This window comes from Dromiciops gliroides, chromosome 2 (genome assembly GCF_019393635.1).
Source record: "Dromiciops gliroides isolate mDroGli1 chromosome 2, mDroGli1.pri, whole genome shotgun sequence".
In the NCBI taxonomy this organism is placed as follows: Eukaryota; Metazoa; Chordata; class Mammalia; order Microbiotheria; family Microbiotheriidae; genus Dromiciops; species Dromiciops gliroides.
Window position 1 is genome coordinate 9,700,519 of NC_057862.1, and position 12,763 is coordinate 9,713,281.

At 43.6% G+C, this 12,763-nt stretch overlaps 1 protein-coding gene across 1 annotated transcript in view; it reads left to right on the forward strand.

Annotated features, from left to right (window-relative positions):
- The window catches only part of ADAM12 (ADAM metallopeptidase domain 12), a 364,014-nt gene that overhangs the window by 221,408 nt on the left and 129,843 nt on the right, over nt 1-12,763 (forward strand). Inside the window, exon 6 of the mRNA XM_043988643.1 lies at nt 10,568-10,754. Within this exon, the coding sequence (XP_043844578.1) occupies nt 10,568-10,754 (187 nt within the window). The remainder of the gene's footprint in view (nt 1-10,567; nt 10,755-12,763) is intronic.

The window sequence follows — 12,763 nt, forward strand, 5'->3', positions numbered from 1 at the left end:
ATCTCGAATCCTGTGTCCCTGTAGTAGCTCCAAGCTGTGCCCCCTGCACGTGGCAAATGCTTAGCAGGTATTTGTAAAGAACCATGCTTAAAAGTAGATTACATGTAACCATCTTACAAACGTTCCTCCCTGGAAAACACCCCAGTCACATTTGTCTGGCTTACAAAAGTGATCATGAATGTATTCATTTTGTTTGCACCATTTTGTCACAAAAAAAAAAAAGCCTGAACGATGAGAATCTGACTCACCAACTATTCCCTCCTTAATAACACTGACGCTCTTAGGACCCAGCTCCAATTCTAATTTACTGTGGTTGGCACCAGCCTATCAAGACACCCCCCAAAATGGGACGGAAAAGTTAAATTAGTAAGAGATGAGTCATTCAGTGAGAATAATCCATATTTTCCATTCATTATTATCTCACTCCAGGTAGTCAGGATTCAGGAGCCAATAGCCTGTAGGCCTGACAGAGGTGCTCAGAATAACAGTTGTGTTCATAACACTAACTGAGGCTGGAGTTCCACAAGCCGTATCTGCTCACATGGGGGCTGGCTAATGAGACTGAAGAACAATGAGGCCTGAGCCAGAGCCAGATGACTGGAGGAAACAGAGGGCTGCTTGAGCCCTCACTAAGAGAGTGGGCAAGGCCAGCTAAGGATGTCTATGCGTTGCATTGCATTTACATTCCATTCAAAGTCAGGATTTCACATTTGATTCATGATTAAGATTTTAAATTAAAGTATTTTATTCACTTATTGACAAGGACTGTCTGCTGAGCACTCAGTCTGAGCGAGAGGCCCACTCATCCTGCAGAGGGCTTAGTCTCCACTGCTCCTCTCAGAGTTCACCCCAAACCCACAGCCCGCCAGTGGTGGCAGATGCAGTCGGTCTGAAAGCATCTGTTAAGTGCCTACTGTGGGCCAGGCACTGTGCTACCCACTGGGGATCCAAAGAGAGACAAAAGAGAGGCCCTCCCCTCAAGCAGCTCACATTCTAATAAACTATCTGTCTGTCAGTCACACACACATCCTCTGAAGAGCAAACCAAAATAGCATTTCTGAGTCTCTCCTAATCCTGCCAGAGCTCACTTGTCTTTTCCATCAAAGCCCCAGATCCGAGAGCTAATTAGGCTCAAGCTCATGTCGATACCTCCATACTTGGATGAACTGGTGACCTCGGGGAAAGAGGCTCAAACTGCTGCCCTTCGATGCCTGCCCCTCCTAAGCTTCTCTTGTTTTGGGAGGCCCTTAGTGGTGATTCTCCAAAGCAGGCTGTCCCGCCTCACAGCCAGGAGGACGGCTTCATGAACCTTTGTTTAAGGGAGAAGTCTGAGGTCCTTGAAAGCACCGCTCCATGGCCCCTCCCCTCCTCTTGTGCATTCTCAGGGTCCGTCCATGACACCTGAGATAATGAATGAGTTCCGAATCCTGGAGTTATAGCACTAAAGACTTAAAACTGGCAGAGACCTCAGAATCCATCTGGTCCCATCCCCCTTGCTTAATAGACCTGTGGCAGCCAAGTGATACTCTGGGCCTGGAACGAAGATTTGAATTCAAATCCGGCCTCAGACACTTACTACCTGCATGACCCTGAGCAAGTCATTTAACTTCTGTTTGCCTCTGTTTTCTCAACTATAAAATGGAGATAATAATAGCGCTTACCTCTTAGGGTTGTTTTGAGTCTGAATTGAGATAATAATCACTTAGCACTTAGTGCCTGACCCATAGTAGGAATTATATAAATATTTATTCCTTTCCCTTCTCCCTATAGATGAGGAAACTGAGGTTCATAAAGGTTATGAAAGAGGGGTTCCCTGTACATGTCAAGGTGTTCCAGCTGCCCCTATCTGCTGATAACATTGTGTTAATTGGGTAAAGGTCTAGGTCATTCCAGGGACTTCTGTGTTTGGTTTTATTTTTTTGGTTTTTTGGTTTCTGTGTGTGTGTGCTGGGCAATGAGGGTTAAGTAACTTGCCCAAGGTCACACAGCTAGTAAATGGCAAGTGTCTGAGGCCAGATTTGAACTCAGGTCTTCCTGAATCCAGGGCTGGTGCTTTATCCACTGGGCCACCTAGCTGCCCCCATTCCAGGGATTTCTGGATGAGACCCAAAATCACCCTAAAGAGCTTAAGCCAACCATCTACGTAGGAAAAACCAAGTGGATGAAGAATGCCTATTATCTGGATTAGAAAGGGTTGTTGGCTGGATCACTTCCATACTTTAGAATGTGATTAAGTTTGGCTTTTTAATGATCTGCATTTTCTTGTATTCTCCATGAACCCATCAAAATCTCCCAGCTGAGATGTCCAATTGCAGAAATCTCCCTCCACTGCTGTCACTCACCCTCTTCTGTGTTAAATGACTAATTAAGGCCAAGCTAGACCACCGCAATTCTTTAATTAAGCCGTCTTACTGAGCTGCCAATTATGAGAGCCCAGGGAGTGCTCTTAGCCAGCATTTCCTTTGGCTTCATAGACAACTGAAAAGCCAAATCAAGGAAGGAGAAGGGGGTTCTCAGGCTCACTCACAGCATCCAGAAACTTTCCACTGACTTGAAAAACTCACTCGGTGATTTGCTTCTGGCCCTTAGAACTGTCACTGACATTTTCTCTTGCAAACATCTCCCTGATTTATATTCTGAACAAAAATATATACATGACAGTGCAACCACTTTAAGAACTTTAACATCTTTGAGTCAGGAAAGCAGCTCCATCTCTTCCCTTGTTCTTCAGTCACTTTTTTTCCTCTTTCTTAACTCTTCTGTTTAATGTTGTTTTTTCTCATTGTTTTCCTTTTTTCATCTCAAAACCAACACTGAGGTCAAAGGGGACTCCTAGTGAGTCATAAAGGATTTCATAAGGAAGGACATAAAGAGTCCAATCAAACATACTCTGGAGATCTCAGCACTGTTACTTATCAGAACCTCGGTCTATGCATGCATGCCCAGCCATTGGAGAGAGGAGGGAAAGCAGAAAGAGACAAGATTAGAATTACTCAAATTAAATCAAGAAATAATTTTGAAATCAGTTCCTTCACCCATCCTTTTTTTATCCCTTCTCTGAGGTCCTTTCTTTGCCACACCCAACACAATTCACTACAACAAGAACAACAAAATTGTGATTGTTTTATAAATGTTAAGTCTTGGGCTCTCAACTAGACCATAAGTGTTTTGGAGGCAGGGGCAATGCCCTAGCTCATTCCATCAGGCATTTGAAAATGGATTGAAGGAGGTGGGAGGTTTAGCCTAGCAACTTACCGCCATCTCCAAGAAGGGCTCTTACATAGAAGGGGAGTCAGACTTCTGTTGGATTCCAGGAGAAAGACCTAGCAATGGTGAGTGGAGGCTACAGAGAAGAGTTTGGGTCAAAATAACAAAAGCCTATATTAACAACTAGGCCTTGCCAAAATAGAGTAGGCTTCTTGGGGAGGTAGAGGGCTCCTCATTACCTGGGCAGCTTGAGGCCTTCAGGTCAAGGCTAAACAAGGGCCCGTGGGCAGATTGCACGGCTTAAACATGCATGCTGGGGGTTAAACGATTGGGGTTCCCATGAGCTCGGAGATCCCAAAATAAAAGTGTCATTCCTGAAGCAATCTGAGTTTATTCCAGCTGGCTTTCCAAATACTCTTGGGACCAAATTCAAACCTTTGTTTCAAACTAGTCATTGTGTCCATGTCACCAACACAATCTTAAAGCTTAAAAATAAAGAACTTCCATAGACAGGGATTGGATATGTGATATCATTCGTGTATGAGAATAACAAGATGAGGAAACTCCCTCTACAAAAGCCGGTCAGCACTCTCTCTGCCATGGAGATTCTCGGAACACTGAGGTTAAGTGACTTACCCAAGGTCACACAGCCAGAATGTGTCAGAGGCAGGAGTTGAACTCAGGTCCTCCTGACTCCAAAGCCATGCCAACCATGTACCTGCATGCATCCACCATGCCAACCTGTCCCTTCACAGATAGAAGCTTCCAGATACTATTCATGGTATCTCTTATTTGGGAACAAGGTTTGGGAACTATGACTTTGTATCAAAAACACTGACCAACCCAACAACTCCGTAGCCTTGTGTGGTCCAGCAAGGTGGTCAGGAATAGTCTCAAGCTGTTATTCCCTGTAGCTCAAGTATCATCATCCACCACCTACACCAGCTGGTATATTTTATGTAAATGATCTTCCACTGAAGCCCTCATCTGATGTCTCATCCCAGAATAATAGAAATAAAGTCTTGGGTCAAAAATCAAATTTACATTGAGCATACAGACTAGTCCCCTAAACCCTTCAATTTTTCTTCAGACATATTGATGCCTAATCATGTTGTCCCTTTCTTTTACTTGTAAATTTGATTTTTGAACCTAAGACTTAATATTTATTTCTATTATTCAATTTCATCAAATTCAGTTTAGCCCAATGCTCTAGCCTGTTGAGATCTTTTGCAATATTAACTCATGTTCTCCAATGTGCTAGTTTTCCATCCCCCCCCCTTAACGTCATCTGCAAATTGGATAAGTAGGTTAGCTATAGCCTCCTCAAAGTCATTGTTCAAAATATTAAAGAGAATAGAGCCAAGCCCACGTCCCTGGGGCACTGTGCTAGACAATGCCTTCCAGGATGGCATCTGACCACTGATAACCACCTTTATTCTATTCATTCAACCAGCTTCTAATTAACCTAATGGTGTCATTGTCAAAGTCTACATCTCTCCAGGGCAGCTAGAAGGCCCAGTGGCTAGAACACTGGCCCTGGAGTCAGGAGTACCTGAGTTCAAATCCAGCTTCAGACACTTAACACTTACTAGCTGTGTGACCCTGGGCAAGTCACTTAAGCCTAATTGCCTCACTAAAAAAACAAAAAAGTCTACATCTCTCCAACTCATCCACAGAAATAAAATGAGAAACTTAAAACACAAATCTAGGTATACTATAGTTATAGCCTTCCCCTGATCTACCAGTGTGCTAACCCTACCCAAAAAGGAAGATGAGGAAAATCTAACATGACCTGTTCTTGATGAAGCCAGGTGACCCTTCCTGATCACTACCTACTTTTCTAAGTGTTCATTTAACTATACTTCTTTTTTTTTTTAAGATCTATCCAATTCTTTATGAGGAAAGTGTTCTGATCATACAAATAGATTCTGGGTAAATATGGGTAAGGAACGACCAGATGTCCTTTTTTTTTTAATGTTCTAAAATATTTATTTATTTATTTTCCTGTTTAGAATTTTATTTTCCAAATTACACGTAAAAACAAATTTTGACATCCATTTTTTAAAACTTTGTGCTCCAACTTCTCTTTCTCCCTCCCTCCCCACCCCCACCCCAAGAACTCAAGCAATTCAATGTTAGCTATACATGAGTAGACATGGAAAATATCTCCACATTAGCTAGGTTGTGAGAGAAAACAGATAAAAACAAAACTTCAGATTAAGGAATAGTCAAAAAAAGTGTTTCCATCTGTTTTCAGATACCATCAGTTATTTCTCTGTAGATGGACTGCAATTTTCATAAGTCCTTCAGAGTTATATTGGATCATTGCCTTGCTGAAAATAACCACGTGCTTCCCAGCAGATCATCTTACACTATTGTTGTTATTTTGTATACAGTACATTTCTTTCTGCTTTAGTTCATGTAGATCTGTTTTCTGGTCCAAAGATAACCTCAAGCCAACTTACTAATTACCCAACCAGCAAAGCTTTCTGTGCTGTGATTCTTAGCTTCGTCGAGCCTGTGCCCCTCCCCAACCTGGGCCTCCTGCAGCTCAAGATTTCTTCCTGGTTCCCTGCTGGGGTGGGACAGCTGAATTCCTCCATAGGTCCCACAGATACCCCTGTATTTTTCACACACCCCCCAATGCCTCCTTGAATTTGGATCTCTAGTTCACCTTGCTTATCCATTTGTGCATGGGTATCCAAGGTCATTGTTGGATTTGCCTTTTGCTTATTCCTTTCTTGGATTTTTTTCCCCCATGAATTTGTAGACATTCCCATATTATAGTTATGTTGCTGGGCAGAAAAATTTGGTCTGGTTTATCCCTCTCACCTTTCTAGTTTAAAACTTCCTTATTAGATTTTCAAGACTTTAGGAAAGGACAATTTTTTTTTTTTGCCAATTCTTGTAAGTGACACTACATCCCTGCCTAGGAACCCATCATTCCTATATTTTAAGCCATTGTCCAGAAATATAAACTCCATTTGCAAACATTCTTTTAAGCCACTGTTCATTATTCTCAAATCTGCATTTCTCTTTTCAAGTTTTTGCCTCTGATTAGCAGCAGTGCTGAAGATGCCACCTGCGCCCCCTATGGTTTGCAGTTCCTTGCCCAAGGCTTAGTAATCGTTAGCAATGTCTTTTCAAATCTTTCTGAGAAGATCATTTGAGTCCACATCAAAAGAAACTATTAGTTGGTTGGTGTGACTAGACATTCTCTGTCCTGTCTTGGATAGATGCCCCTTAATACCCACAAATGTCTCTTTTGTTGCTGTTGTGTCAGAGCTGCCCAGAGCAGCAAGCTCTCCACCCACCAGGACTCATCTCTTCTTTTCCGCCTCTCCTTCAAGATCTTCAACCTGAGTCCACACCATCTTTTCTTAGGACTTCAGCAGCTTCATCCTCAGATGATCAAGCTTCCTCCTCTTTGGAAAAGCCATACATCTGTTGCTTGGCTCCATCGTTCAATGATTCTCCTCTTTTTCCTTTGTATGGCATTCTTCCTAGGGTCATAGATCTAGAACTAAAAGAGACCTTAAAGGCCACCTAGCACAGCCCTCTTGTTTTACAGGTGAGGAAACTGAGGCACACAGAGAGGAAGTGACCTGTCCAAAGTAGCTAGTGGCAGGACTGGAACTCAGACTCAGGTCTTGTAACTCCAAGTTCAGTGTTTTCTCCACTTGTCAACCAGCTGGTACTTTTCAGAATTCCACCTTTGCCTTGAGATAATATTTTAAAGCACTTAATTAGCACAATACTTGGCACATAGTAAGTACCATTAAAATGCATATTGCCTTCCCTTCCTCCTTTTCTTCTTTGTTTTTATAATGAAGCCCTCCTTCCATTTTCTCAAGGAGCTCTCTACCCCAATGACCTGGGAAGTGGAAACAGATTTTCCTTCAGCCCTTGGAGCATACTAATAAAGATCCCTGCAGAATTCTCCCTCCTCTGAAAATGACACCTTTTGCTATGGGATGGAATTAAGGTGATCAAACTGATTGTGAGACATCTCAAAGAAGAAAATGGTTATATTTATAATCAGAAACCTAAGGACACACTAGGTCCTTTCTGCACATGTTCCTAAAAACATACCTCGACTTGCCACGGTCAGGGTGTCTCTGTGTTTTTGATCTCTCTTTACTTAGGCCTGGTCTCTAGGTGGCCTGTCGTCTAATTTAAACATTTCGGTTGTTGACTAGCAGTTAGGGTCTCTGTGACACTGTCTCTGTTGATGGTGAGGGTTGATAGGGACAAACCGTCTTGGTTACTGTAAGAACACACACCTTACTTTCTCTGTTCACCCTCTTAGGTACTATTGATAGCTACTATTGATAGGTGATCTGTTTACCCTTTTAGCTTCCTCCATCACCTTGGTCCTTTGCCTTCTACCCACAGAGAACTACTGGGGCTGGCTGCTTGGAGCATGAAGTGGGCCTTCATCTCTGGTTGTCATCCTCCAGTCTTCATTACAACTGGCCGACCTCTCCCCATTTTCTTTCCATAGACATACTAACTCTTCCTTGCTTATTGAGTGTGTCTTATGAACTACCTTCTCCTCGTCACCCCCTCAGTGACTGTCTTCTCCTCCTGTCCCTTCTCCTTAAGCCCTTCTGCTTGAGCTTCCTTCTGCGCTTTCTTCTCCTCCAAGTCATACAAAATCCCCTCCCCCAATTCTGACCCCAGCCTTCTCCACAATGCCAGACCCCTCCTCCAAATCACCTTCCCAGTTCCTGTTCCTTACCCTCCTCATGGCCATCTCCCAATCCTCACACACAACAAACCACCCCCCAAGCTGGAAGCAAGGAATCTCTTCAGAAAGAGAAATCCATTATTATACAAGATACTTTCCCTACATTTGACAAAGAAAAAGGACTTAACTCTGGCAAACTCTTTTCTTAATCATGTTAATTTACTGCTATCTAAATTGCAGTTTCTCTTGAGAAAAATCTTGCCTTCAAGACCATGAAAAGACTATTAAGTAAAATCATCTAATTACCTTGCACTTAAGGGGTTGGGGGTGGGGGTAGCTGGACTTAGGCTGATATTTTTGCCTCTCATTTGCCCTTCAGCCTCGAAGCTCTCAGACATATGGCACAGCCAAAGAGGAAATGCTATCCAACATCCTCACGACAGACAAAGAATTTCACAGTCATTTTCATCTTGCAATTTATGCTTCCTTTCTATGTTCTCTCTTTCATGACTCACCAGCCATGACTTACAAGCAAGTAGCATTGTTTAAAAAAAAGATCATCCAGGAAATATATGGTCAGGAAAGAAGAAGGGGAAGATAATGGGATGAGAGAGAGTGAGAGAACAGGTAGATAGCTTGGCAGCTGTAGGAGAGTGGCCAAAGACCTGGCGGAAAGTCTGCAGGCCACTGGGCAGAGATCCTGTGGAGCATTTATGAGAGAATATGGCCAACAGTCCACACTGGAGGCAAAGATGTGGATGAATGAATCAATAAGGCATGTATTAGGCGTAGCTCAGCTTGCTATTAAGTTAATTCCCAACCAAACACTAGGGTTACACATTTAAAAGTCAGTCCCTGCTCTCAAGGAGCTCACATTCTAATGAGGAAGGTCCACACATGGAAGGAAGCTGCAAGTCATGTTCCATTCTCCAGTGGAGAGGGAGCTGCATCAGTGAGGTTATGGAAGGACTAAAGTCTTGAAGTCTGCCCTGGATCTCAGTGTTAAGGTCAATTTACAATGCTTCATGGGTGTGGGAACTCATCCACTCTACGAGACACAGCCCATCTATGCCCTCTCAGCCTGTGTGAGTCTGGTCCATGTCCTTCTGATATGGTGGGAAAATGGGGTACAGTTTGGGGTTCTTGGGAATTCCTCTTTAAAGAATTACACCCTCTTGCACACAAAATGTAGTTAGAACAAGGTGATAATTTATTTAGGGCCAAGGGAAGGGAAGGGTGGGGGGAGGGAAACCATGAAAGAAATCCTTGGACATTTCATGGGGAGATTTGGCACAAAGCACATGGCTCAGAGGTACCAAATCTCCTTGAACAGGAGACCGGAAGGTACTTTTATAGAGGACTGATGGGGGTGGACCATCTGCCCGTGAAAAGTTCCTTTAGTGAGAGAGGACCATCCCCCACTGGTGGTAGCTGGGGGAATTGGGTGAGCAGTGGAGGACCATCCCCCACTGGTAGTGACTAAAGGAATTGGGTGAGGGGTGGCTACAGATCCCTCTTCAGAACACAAAGGCCGAAGCCACACCCAAACTTATCTCCCCAGGGTAAGGGAGACCAGAATGAAGGGTAGGAATCCCAAACTAGCTCAGTCCCATTTGGTTCAGCTTATCTCTCTAGGCGTTATCTGTCCTCTGGTTTAGTTTCTCAAGGAGAAGATTCCTCGGTGTGCCCCAGAGAAATTCTGGGGTGCTCTGCACCCCATGACACTTCCACAAGTCTTCTATAAAAGACAGATTGATTCAATGTGAAGAGTGCTGGCTATGAAGTCAAAAGACCTAGATTCAAATATTACCTCTGACGTTTCTACCTCTGTGACCTTGGGCAAATCACCTCACTCTCTGGACCTCAGTTTCCTCATCTGTAAAAGGTTATGACTCTATGACCTGCTGTGGTCTGGTCTTTCTGATGGTCCATAGATACTTGGGCAGTGCCCTCCACCTCCCCACCCCCAAATTACTTCATTTCTCTTCTGTAACTCCCTGGATGAGCACAGGTTGTCTCCCCTGGCTAAATTGTAAACTCCTTGAGGTCAGGAGTGATTTCATTAGGTCTCTATCACCAGTGCCTAGCAGAGTCCCTTAAACATAGTAAGTACTTCATAAATGCTTGATGGATGACTTCATTAATTGATTGATTGGTTGATCAATCACTTTGGGGCTAGGAGAGACTTTTCCCACCAGACTTTCTCCAGGAAAGAAAGCTTCTTCCCAAAGGGGCCCCAAGACTGTCTTCTTCCATGTTTCAGAACTTCCTAATTCAAACATCTCTGTCTCCTTTGGCTCCCTCCAAGCAGCTCTTCTGTAATTCCTTAGATACATAAAGAGATGCCATTGTTGGTAGAGTATGGTGGCTCAGTTTTGCCCAGTTTTTGGAGGGCATGAACTTATCCTCTGTTAGAGCCCCCTTGAAAGCTTCAGCACCTCAAGGGCTATGTTAGTGTGCAGTGCTGTACCCAGGGGCAAGAGACCTGGGAATTGGGTTCAGAGGGAGATGGCAAAGTAGATCCATCTAAAGAATAAAGTGCTCTCTTTCAAGAGAGCATGAATGATCATATTCACTTTCACCCCAAGCCATAAATATGATAATGGCTACAAAGAGAAAGACACACACTCTAAAGAAGTTCTAGTCTGTTAACTATTTCTTTTTCAACAGGGGACTTCTTCTCTTAGGAAGCCAAGCCTACATCTTGGAACCATTGAAGGATGCTGCAGGCCAACACAAGCTCCAGCCAGCAGAGACTCTGAAAACAGCCTGGGGGGCCTGTGGACAGCAGTATCTCAACATCTCAGGAAGGATGGCGGATGGCGAGCAGTGGTCCCCTCACACGTTTACAAGGAGGGTAGGAGGAAAATCCATTTCTTTTTCCTGAGGGGTGGGAAAACTGGGGCTGTGTCTACACTCTTCAATTCAATCCATTTCCAAAAGTATTTCTCAAGCGCCTACTCCAGTATGTGCTGAACACTGCCTAGGCACAGAGGATACAAAAGCCAAGAGAACAAAAACAAAATCTGCCTGGAAGAATTTACGTGTTGCTGGTTTGCATCTGATGAGCTCACGGTGCCCAAATAGCAAGCCACAACAAAGAGACATTGTTCAGTCCTGCACATTGTGAGACTCTGCCTGCGTGATATGGACACCCAATTTCCTTCTTTCTGTTATTCCTTCTTTCAGTAGAATATACAGTTTCTGGGGACAGAGGCTGTTTCTTTTTTGTCCTTCTAAACTCACATGGTATACTTGATAAATATTTGTTGGCTGATTGATTGATCCTCTGTTCTGGGCCTGAGGGCACAGATTCACCAAATCCCAACCTGTAACTGTTAAATGGAATTTCTTGTATTGAGAGTGTTGGGTGTTTTTCACAGCCCTACTAGGAGGAGAGTCCTCTCTTGGACCCATCGCCATATATTTCCCACCTCTAAGGGTTTGTACAGACTGTTCCCCATGCCTGGAATGCCCTTCCTCCTAACTTCTACCTCTTAGACTTATTGCTTCCTTCAAGGTTTAGCTCAAGTGCAATGCCCTGTGAGAGGTTTTCTGTTGTTTTATTTGCAATCACTCTCTCTGCTCCAATTATCCATCTTTGCTTACATGTTATCTCCTCCCAGCAGAACTGAACTCTTGAGGACTGGCGCTTTTAAAAATTTCTCTATGTACCCCCAGGGCCTTGCACATGACTGCTTCATAGAAATTTGGGGGGGTTGCATGGGAACACTGGATTTAGAGACAGAACCTGGGTAGAAATCCCACATCTGATGTTTACTATTGTGTGTAACATTGGCCGAGACTCGGCCCCCTGAACCCCAGTTTTCTTATCTATAAATGAGAAGTTGGGCTAAATGACCTCTGGGGTCCCTTCCAACTCCAGACCTATGAGTAAGCGAGCTAAGATTCAAAGCTGGGTCCTCTAACTCCACAGCAGCATGGTTCAACTGAGTCACTTAAACTCCCACCCCCACTCCAGGTCTCAGTTTTCTCAACTGCAAAATGAGAGGGTTGGGTTTGTGCCTTCTGAGTCCCCTTCCAGCTCCAAATATCCAGAAGAGCTTCCTGTGCAATGACACCATAGACAATACTCAACTATTTGGCAGTTTCAAGAAGACATCTTGACTGGTCTTCAGCACATGCCAACCACCTTTTCATTTTTGTAATGAACTCTGCTTAGCACTCTCAGTTTGCAAGAACTAGGTCCATCCCAGGAATTTTTCCTAAATCATTTCGATTTGCATAAAGATTAGGGTGGATTTAATGGTGACATTATTTTGCTAACAACATATATTGAAATATAAATGAACCTTTCAATTGAAATAGGGAAACAGCACGTGCAGTTTTACTGAGCTCTCAATATTTTACTCTAAGACCATATCAATTGTGATTGATTTTATAGAAGAGAAAATGTTCTTGACATCTTTCTAATGGAAATTGTGTTCAAAGGAATGATTTCCAAATCAAGCATGGGATGCATGGATAAAGATTCTGTAAAGGATTATTTCAGATAATCACAAGGAATGAGGCTGCCCAACAGATCCTTTATGGTCCTTGACATGAGTGGCCATGTTTAGCAGACCTTTGACATCATCTCTATTTGCTCTTCCTCCACCAAGGCAGGTCACAACCCCTCCTAGTCTTTTTTTTTTTTTTTGCAGGGCAGTGGGGGTTAAGTGACTTGCCCAGGGTCACACAGCTAGTAAGTGTCAAGTGTCTGAGGCTGGATTTGAACTCAGGTACTCCTGAATCTAGGGCCGGTGCTTTACCCACTGCACCACCTAGCTGCCCCTAGCCCCTCCTGGTCTTCATGAGTTGCTAGGGCTCCCTTCCAGAATATCACAGGGAAGCCAGCCTGCTGGA